At 34.3% G+C, this 10,439-nt stretch overlaps 1 protein-coding gene across 1 annotated transcript in view; it reads left to right on the top strand.

Annotated features, from left to right (window-relative positions):
• The first annotated feature begins 149 nt into the window (after positions 1–149).
• The window catches only part of LOC135848925 (serine/threonine-protein kinase Warts-like), a 60,881-nt gene continuing 50,591 nt past the window's right edge, over positions 150–10,439 (top strand). The window contains exons 1-2 of the mRNA XM_065369021.1: positions 150–540; positions 1,411–2,094. Coding sequence (XP_065225093.1) covers positions 1,786–2,094 — 309 coding nt within the window. The 5' untranslated portion in view covers positions 150–540; positions 1,411–1,785. The remainder of the gene's footprint in view (positions 541–1,410; positions 2,095–10,439) is intronic.

Below are 10,439 nucleotides of genomic sequence, written 5' to 3'. Positions count from 1 at the left end.
CCAACGGAGTGATTAAAACGATAAAAATGGCTAATTTAAATCCACCATTTTACTCTGTGTGTGAAAGTAATCGTCTTTGTTATCACTCTAGTAAATTCATACCAATCCGTTGTTTGATATCCTTGTAGTTGTGTCCTCTATTGATAAATTCCTAACATTCCAATGTAGTTCACAAACCCAAAACTAGCAAGATGGCTGCCTGAACGAGTGTGAAAATTCTAGTGTCGTGTAATAATTCGTGTGCATTTGTTCAGTGCAAATAAAATATTATAATTTCGAAATCATTCGCGTGTATATTTGTTTTATTAATCGCGTTACCATGTTTTATATTTCGTTCTAAATTCTTTTTGTTTGCAAGAATTCGTCTCGTGTACCAGCATAGTAGTTCTCTGTGTGTGTTTTTTCTCTATAATTTTTTTTCTATCTCGGATAAATTTTCAACTACATTGCGAATAAATTCTATCAGTGATTATTGTATCATTTGTTCGTTCAATATCCGTATTCAAATCGTCCAGTCTGCAAAATATTCACCATAATTCGGTAATTAGTACAAATATTTTCCTATTATAGAATACCTTCTTCTCTTGTACTTTTTTGAGATTGTTCGTTGTCAGTGAAATATGTGAATAAAATTGAACTAAATTGTTCGTCGAGTGGTGTTCCTCTAGTAATTAATTTATCATTGAAATTTCAAGCAAGGTTTCAATAATTTCAACAGAATGATGCACAATTTGAATTACATTTTCAAGTGATATCCGAGTGTTAACATTGACACTACTATAGTCCCTTACTCGATTATTCGATTTGAATAACTCATTTTTTGATGAACTTCTCTGACGAATGGAGCAACTAATCGACTGTATCACATCATAAAATACTATTGATACAGTTCTATTCAAAAAAACACACGATAAATTACACCAATATGAACAGTTTTCTAATCATGTAGAACTAATCACTTCAACACACTTAATTTTTTTCAAATTCTATGGCATTTGTACTCATTCGACGGATTCTTTCCTCAATTAAAATTTGATTTCAATGCTAGATTACTAGAATATCTTGTTAATTGCTGCGGTTCAGTTCACAAAATGTTCCTATAAATACAATAGAATCAAAAAAACTTATCAATTTAATTGATGTGAATGTTCACTTGTTGCATCATTACTATAATTTTTGTAATCAATTTTTAATACAAATTATGTCTATTTTCGAGTGATATTATTCTGGTTTATGGTTCCAATACTTACTTAATGTTGTTCGTAGTTCAAATATTTCACAATAGCAAACAACAAAATAATCTCGACCATTTTATTAGATTGATAACCTAATAAGCTATAGCTGAGTATATACCATAGTATGTATAATTTTATGTACTCGACCTTTAACCTTTGACTTGAATTTTTCCAGGTACATATTCGGCCATATTGGAAATTATCTCAAGAGCTACCAATCCGAGCGATAAAAAAGAGTATAAATGCGCGGTAATCCGATGGCTCAGATGAAATATGTGTACACATAGTCGTTGGTTATTCGAGAAAATATATTAATCTTTCGATATGTTTCCGCGAAAACGTTGTAGGTAGTGGTTAATTTATCTTACCTACATCACTACTTGTGTTGGAAATCGAAATCAAAAAAAATCGAGTATTTTTCTCTATAGTGTGTTCGTTCGTTGGTTTTTTTTTTCGAAATAATAAAATGATATTATAGTAAAAATCGAGTGTGCGTCGTTGTCGCGCGATTTTTTCTAATGTGGGCCATAGACGGCTCGCTTCGTTAGTGATGGGCCAAGAGCCCATAATATTAAACATGAACCCTGCAACATCCGGCAGATCGAATACCCGAGCTTCGGGATATCATCAGAAGGCATTAGCTGAGATTCGCAATTCGCTGCTGCCGTTCGCCAACGGCGGAGGAGCCAGCAGCAACGATAATTATTCCAGCGCCGCTAGCACAATCTCGACTATATCGACGACATCCGGCGTTAGTTCGGCATCCGGCCTGAGCAGTAATTCGAACGGACTCGACAATAAGGATTTAAATGCGCTGAGACAAACGTTGACGCAGATCATCAGCATGGGATATACTGAGGTAAGAGAAGATGCTGACAATTAATATGTAGTATAAATATATTGTCGTAAGAATGGGGCAAGGGGGCTCCAGAGGACCAGAGAGGATGGTGGCAGCTCAGGTTCCATAGAAAGCAAATTGAGGTTTCGGAGCATCAGGGCCCTGTCCAGTATTCGCAAGTGGTCCATTTTGAGCATAATTGCGGAGCAGGGCAGGTCAATGGGCTCAAACGTCTGCTCAATTTGGCTCAATAATCGAATAAAATTGAGGCACCAGAGCTCCAGAGTCGCCCATCCGAAGTTTTGAGCACACTTTCAAGAGCCGGATGGGTTGACGAGCTCAAAAGTCACCCTGTTTGGTTTTGATTCAACGAAATTGAGGCTCCTGGGCCCCAGGAGGTCAGGGTCACCCATCCATAGATGCTCTGTTTTGAGCTCACTTCTAGAGCAGAGTAGGTCAATGTTTGGTTTCCCAAAACTGGGCCATCTGAGCTCCAGGGCTGTCCATCCAAAATTTTGAGCGCATTTTCAAGAGCCGGATGGGTCGATGCTCATTTGGTTGTGGTTCGACGAAACTCAGGCTCGTGGACCCCAGAGTCACTTATCCATAGATGTTCTGTTTTTGAGCTCACTTCTAGAGCAGGATAGGTCAATGAACTCCAATTTCTGCTCCTTTAAGCCTGGGACAGACGATCCAATATATTTGACAAACCAGGTTTGTCAAATTGATAAAATTTATCAACATATATTTGGTTGCATGGAAAGTCAAATATGTTAGATCATGTAAACGCTCTAATAATCTAAGTTTTTTTCCATATTTTTCAAAGCTTTGTTGATCGATGACAACAATTCTGAAAATATAAATAATTTCTATTTTCAGAATTGGTGTCATCGATCAACAAAACGTTGAAAATTTGGAGAAAAAAAACTTAGATTATCAGAGCGTTTACATGATCTAATATATTTGACTTTCCATGCAACTGATGCAACCAAATATATGTTGATTATATGTTGATAAATTTTATCAACGATGTCAATTTGACAAACCTGGTTTGTCAAATATATTGGATCGTCTGTCCCAGGCTTTAGTTAGATAAAATTGAGGCATCTGAGTCAAATCGTCGAGCTTTTAGCGTCGAGAGTCAACCATTTTTGATGTATGTAGATAGAACTCGATAAGAGAAGACTAATGGCGCAAACTGCAGTTCTCAAAAAGCATTTACAAAGGAGATAGGAATACTCAAAATTTTCAAGAAAACTTTTGTCAATCTAAATTGCCAAAAAATCTTGCTTTTGTCAAAATTGGAGAAAAATACTTTTTTTTTGTCAAAAATGGAAAAAAAAATTCTACCAAAATTGTCAAAAATTACTATTTTAAAAAACTCACTTTTTGTTAAAATTACAGAAAATTCCCTTTTTTAGTCAAAATTTGTAGAAAGTCTTGCATGTTTTGTTTTGTTTTTTTAAACTGAGTTTCCAAAGTCAAAACTGTCAAAAAAAAAACAGTTTTTTGATCAAAATTGTCTAAAAAACACTTTTTTGAAAAAACAGTAAAAAAGACTCTCATTTTGTCAAAATTACAAAAAATCCCCTTTTTTTAGTCAAAATTTGTAAAAGGTCTTGCTTGTTTTGTTTTTTTTAACTGGGTTTCATACCTAAGTCAAAACTGCTAAAAAATCAATTTTTTAATCAAAATTATCCATTAAAAAAAACACTTTTTTGAAAAAACAGTAAAAAAGACTCATTTTGTCAAAATTACAAAAAATCACCTTTTTTAGTCAAAATTTGTAAAAAAGTCTTGCTTGTTTTGTTTTTTTAAACTGGGTTTCATAAGTCAAAACTGCTAAAAAATCGATTTTTTAATCAAAATTATCCATAAAAAAACACTTTTTTGAAAAAACACTAAAAAAACTTACATTTTGTCAAAATTGCAGAAACCCCCTTTTTTTAGTCGAAATTTCCAGAAAGTCATGCATGTTTTGTATTTTTTTTAAAAACTGGGTTTCCAAAGTCAAAACTGCCAAAGAAATCAGTTTTTTGGTCAAAATTGTCAAAAAAACACTTTTTTGAAGAAACTGTAAAAAAACTCACTTATTGTCAAAATTGCACAAAACCCAATTTTTTTAGTCTTTCTAGAAAATCTGGCATGGTTTGTACTTTTTTTAAAAAAAAAACTGGTTTTTCAAAGTCAAAACTGGCAAGAAATTGTTTTTTTTTTATTAAAATTGTCATCAAAAAACACTTTTCTGAAAAAACTGTAAAAAACATTCACTTTTTGTAAAAATTACCAACAAATCTTGTTTTTTGCCAAAATTGTAAAAAAACTTTTTGTAAATCCAAATTTCCAAATTTTTTTTGTTAGAAATTTTTAGAAAGTCTTGCTGTTTTTTCATCAACAAGTCTGATTTTTTTAAATCAAAATTGTAAAAAAAAACACATTTTTGTAAAAGCAGTAAAAATAAAGACTCACATTTTGTCAAAATTAGAAAAAACCCCATTTTTTAGTCAAAATTTGTAGAAAGTCTTGCTTGTTTTGTTTTTGTTTTTTTTAACTGGGTTTCTTAAGTCAAAACTGCCAATAAAATCAATTTTTTGGTCAAAATTGTTTAAAAAAAACAATTTTTTGAAAAAACAGTGAAAAAACTTACATTTTGTCACAACTACAGAAAACTCTTTTTTTAGTCAAAATTTCTAGAAAGTCATGCATGTTTTGTATTTTTTTTAAAAAAAGCTGGTTTTCCAAAGTCAAAACTACCAAAAAATCAGTTTTTCGGTCAAAATTGCCAAAAAATCCAGTTCTTTGGTCAAAATTACCAAAACAAAATCAGTTTTTTGAAATTTCCAAATTTTTTTTGTTCGAAATTTTTAGAAAGTCTTGCTGTTTTTGCATCAACAAGTCTGATTTTTACGTAAAAAAAATGCAAAAAACACAGTTTTTCTACCAAATTTGCAGAAAAAACACCTTTTTGTAAAAACAGTAAAAATAAAGACTCACATTTTGTCATTTTGTCAAAATTTCAGAAAACCCTCTTTTTTTAGTCAGAATTTCTAAAAAGTTTTAAATGTTTTGCATTTAAGAAAAAAAAACTGGTTTTAAGTCAAAACTGCAATAAAATTAGTTTTTTAATAAAAATTGTCAATAAAAAACAATTTTTTGAAAAACTGTAAAAAAAACTAACTTTTTGTCAAAATTTCCAAAAAAAGTAGTTTCTTGCCAAAATTGCAAAAAAAAACATTTTTTTGGTCGAAATTTTCCATAACTCTTATTTTTTTGCTCAAATAAATTAATTCATTTACTTGTTATCAAAATTCTCAAAAAATTTACTTTTTTGTCAGAATTAAAAAAAAACACTTTCAGTAGAAACAGTAAAAAAGATCCGCTTTTTGTCAAAATTGCCAAAAGGTCTAGTTTTTTTTTTGCCAAAATCCCAAAAAGAACTGTTTTTTTCTTGTCATCATTTGCCTTAAAACCCACCAGTTTTTTCACCAAAATTGCAGAAAAATTGTACTTCCTTTATCAAAATTGCAAGGATGAAGGCTCGTTCGAAAGTTTAGGCACCTGAGCCTCAGGGTCCATCTATCCACAGATTTTCCACTTCAAGCTTTATTCTAGAGCCAGATAGGTCAATGTGCTCAAACTTTTGCACCTTTGGCTCAACAAAATTGAGGTATTTGAGCCCCAGGGTCACTTATCCACCTATTTTAAGCCCACTTCCACTGCTGAATGGATAAATACGCTCAAATTTCTTCTTCTCTGGTTCATCTGGTTCAAAAGTTTAGGCACCTGAACCTCAGGGTCCACTTATCCACAGATTTTACACTTTAAGCTTTATTCTAGAGTCAGATAGGTCGATGTGCTCAAAATTTTGCATCTTTGGTTAAACAGAATTGAGGCACTCGAGCCCCAAGCTCACTTATCCATCAGTTTTGAGCACACTTCCACAGCTGGATGGGTAAAATGTGCTCAAATTTCTGCTTCTTTGGCTCAAATGTTCAGGCAACTGTACCCCAGGGCCCCAGGGGTCACCTATCCACATTCATGTTCTGCTTTGAGCTCACTTCTAGAACCAGATAGGTAAATATGCTCGCTCAAACATCCAGCTTCTCGAGTAGTTTTCAATCATCCTATCCTGTTGCCATATCTCGAACCTATTTATCGGAAATTATTTACACGTTTATCGCAAATAAATCCGCATTTAGTACGTACGTTGAAATAAGCAGACATTCAGGTTCTTTGTAATTAAGTGTTCATCGCGTCGTGTTGTTACAGTTATGTTCTCACTTGCGATTCTAGTTCAGTTTTGTTGTTTTTTTTTCTTCCTCTGCTCTTTAAATCATAACTCATCATAACCAATCATACGATACTCTGCTCCACTTCTTTGACACTTCCCAGTTCCCTTTCAGTGTTTATATAAACTTGGACCATTTTCTGGCATTTTTTATTCTTCATTTTTTGAAATGGAGGATTTTTTTCCCCAACCAATACAATTTTTATCCATAAACACGATGAAACGAAAACGACCAAATTTTCCATCAACACCTCAAACCTTGACAAATAAAATTATCGCTTTTCGAGTAGGTAGGTATATTTTGAAAGGACGAGATTCCATCTTTTAAATGGGGATTTCAATACCAGAAGAGTACATCTTTGCGTGGTGAAGATGCTATCGTAACACTCCTAACATAAACCAGAAAGACACCAGACGCGAATTTCAACACTGCCACATTCCACATAATAAACATACACTTTTTCTCTCTTATACCTTGACAGAATCCAGAATGAAGTTCCTTTTCTTCTACAAATGATCAAGTTCATATTATTCTCACACATATTTGCAATGGGCTAATTTCAACCTACCCTTACCCCCCCCCTCCACCACAATTTTTCGACTTTTCTCGTCCTATAGATGAGAAATTTTCATTTTCATTTTTACTAGAGTAATTAAAAATAATGCAACATACGTAACTTCTGCATCAAGAGTATTTTTCCCATGCTGACCTTCAAAAACTGTAAATTTTATGACTAGATCGTGGAAATGCAAATGACCGTCTGATTCAGATATTAATCACTGGAATGGCGGTGAAAAATCATTAAATCGAATCCGTTGGTTTCTTGAAAACATTCAGTGATCTAATTTAATCAGTTTGGTAATGAAACTTCCTAATGAATCGACCGAAAAACATAAAAAATTGGTCATTCCTGGTCAACTTTTATCATCAGTGCAACTAATCCACCTCGATCTCTCAATTTTTTGGAGACATTCAAATGCAAATGACTAAAATGACCACTCACAGTGATCAAAATTTAAAGTGATCGCCCCTGCTTCCTTCCCCTCTCACAAACCCTCCCACCACAGTAGAATTCCGCCACAAAAACGGATGCAAATTCATCGCTACCGAGCAAATAACCATTCTATTAACCAACTCTACCTAGTTTCAATTTCAAAACACCTTTTATTATTGTCAAAAATTACACTTACCGAAACTACTTGACCTAATAATATTGGTCTCTATCGTACGATCGCATACGACGACGAGTTTAAAAAGGAGCATTGCCGCTGGAACGAGGATGTCCTTGCATCGTTGCTATTTAACACCTGCGGTTGTTGTCTCCTTCTTCTTCGTTGCCTTGTCACACGACCAAACCAACGTGTAGGTATAAGCACCACAACTCAGACAGCCAGAACAAGGTATCCTCCGGGGTATACTCGTATAATATCTATACATCTACTCGTAGGTATACGTAGGACGACGTACTAGCTGCGATGTCGAAGAGACTTCGAAGAAACCCGCCGTGTCTAGCTAGAATAGAAAAAAGAAGAAAAAAATCTTTTAAAAAATGTCGTAACGCGAAAAGTAGTAACGTATTTTGCTGACCAACGCATATACGATGTCAATGTACTTGGAAATGATACATCGTAGGGTATATACTAAGTACCTATTACTGTATAGACTATCATAATAATGCTGAGAAGAAGAATTTTAACTTCGTGTTGGAGTCTCTCTAAGTAAGCATAAGTACATAATTATAATGGGAAAAATATTTGCCGAGATTCGCAGAAACCTCGTGCACGATGAGCTATAGAGTCGTCGAGTCGTCTCACTCTTTGCCACCATCATCACCATCGCTCTACCAGCAGTAAGTAGTTGTCGGCGTACACCACGATATGATAACAGTATATCGAGTACCTACGATAATCAGCATAATATGCAAGCGTGCTCTACTACATCGTAATAATACTGCACACTCTGACCAAATACAACCTCTCACAACCGGCGAATATGCGACTAATTATCGTCTGTATGGTATACAATTTCATTTCACATTTCACCTATACAACATACAACCAACTTCGGTAGTGTGACTTTTTTCGACAGCGTGTATTTGTAGTTGTACGAGTAGCTAAGCTAATTGTAAGCTAGCGTGCATGCATATTTTCACGATTACGTAACGTACTTAGTAATAAACGCATACGGTGTATTATACTCGTACGAGCGGTTTGTTATTGGCGAACATCTTACGTACACGTTAGTGTAACTTGATAGCTCGAACAGATTTTTGATGATGAGGCATCCATCGAGCGATGGTGGAAAGATTCGACAGGTTGTTTGTTGGGTAGCGAATCACGTGGGATTTGGACAGGTCGATTAACTCGAGGAATGATCTAGAGCAATATACCCCCCTCCCCCCTCGACAAAAAATCGGAGCAGGAGCAGGAGCAGGACAGAAGAATCATTATCATTTAGAAAGGTATACCTGCTCAGTGCTCAGTACTCAAAATTTCTCCTCATGACGTAGCCAAACCCAAAACTGAGTCATTCGTGACTGAATGACTGCTTAATCGGATAACTCCAAATGATCAGTGGCGTAGCCAAGGGGGGGCGAAGGGGGCCATGCCCCCCCCTGAGAGCAAAAATTTGAAAGAAAACATGCAAAAATGGACGTTTTTTCGTTGTTTGAACCCATTTTTTCCGAAAATTTTCATGAAATCACCACACATTACAATAGATTTCCAGAAAATTACCCCTCATTGCGATTTTTCATGACTATAAATCTGGTTTTGCCCCCTCCTTGAGAAAATCCTGGCTACGCCACTGCAAATGATCGACTGATTTTGATGTTATTTATTGGCAGAACAGTGAAAAATCATTGAATAATTAATCAGTCATTTTCATTTTTGTCGAATCAGTAACTTTAGCAATCCTGACTGATGGGATCAGTCAGGAAGTAGAAATGAGAAAAGAACGAATTGAATCATACCTAATAGTTGTAAAAAATCATAAAATCGAATTATTTTCATTTATTTAATCACTGATTTCAAATGATTGATTGAATCTGATCAGTAACGAAACTAAAGGTTTTGATTTTAGGAGGGGGGGGGGGACTGAAAATTTTCCGACGGGTATGGGGGAATATCAGTTTTTCCGAATAGAAAGAAAGATGAGAAAATAAAAAAAATTTGTTTTCCCTGTTCAATTTTTAGAAGCCTCAAACATGGACATTTTTATTTTAAAAGGGAAACAAGGGAGGGCAAAAGGGTCATCCAAATAGGGGTATCACATTTTAAAAAATCATTACTTGGCAATACTGATAGCTAGAACGCTCGGAAACGCACCATTCGATAGCCAAAACTATAACGCTTTTTTGTGTTACAATTTCATTTTTGCTGATTCACTTGTAACGACGCGATGCCTGAATGGAATTAACAAATACATTCATTTTGCGTAATTTTTCAAAAGTTCATCTCAAAAAGTTTTAGTTTTTTGTCAAAAAATCAAAAACTAAGCATCCTAGAAAAAAACTAACGACATTATGTCGATTGGAAATTTAATTCTCTACAATTTTCCTCGACTTCATTTTTCCATAGAGTGCTTTGTTCCTCCTCCAGATCGATTTTTATGAAACGCAGTTTGCAAATTTTTGAAATGAACTTTTGAAAAATTTGCAAACTGCGTTTCATAAAAATCGATCTGGGGGAGGAACAAAGCACTCTATGGAAAAATGAAGTGGAGGAAAATTGTAGAGAATTAAATTTCCAATCGACATAATGTCGTTAATTTTTTTCTAGGATGCTTAGTTTTTGATTTTTTTGGCAAAAAACAAAAACTTTTTGCAAAGAACTTTCGAAAAATTTGTAAACTCTGCTCATGAAAATCGATCTGGAGGCGAAACGAAGTGTCCTACGAAAAAATGAGGTTGAGGAAAATTGTAGAGAATTAAATTTCCAATCGACATAATGTCGTTAGTTTTTTTCTAGGATGCTTAGTTTTTGATTTTTTGGCGAAAAACTAAAACTTTTTGAAATTTGAAAATCAGAACCAACTTTTTAGCCACTTTGTATGTAATGACTGTAATGTTGTTCATTC

The sequence above is a fragment of the Planococcus citri genome, chromosome 5, assembly GCF_950023065.1.
Source record: "Planococcus citri chromosome 5, ihPlaCitr1.1, whole genome shotgun sequence".
NCBI lineage: Eukaryota > Metazoa > Arthropoda > Insecta > Hemiptera > Pseudococcidae > Planococcus > Planococcus citri.
The sequence above is the reverse complement of the archived record's forward strand: the minus strand, read 5'-3'. Positions and strand labels throughout refer to the sequence as shown.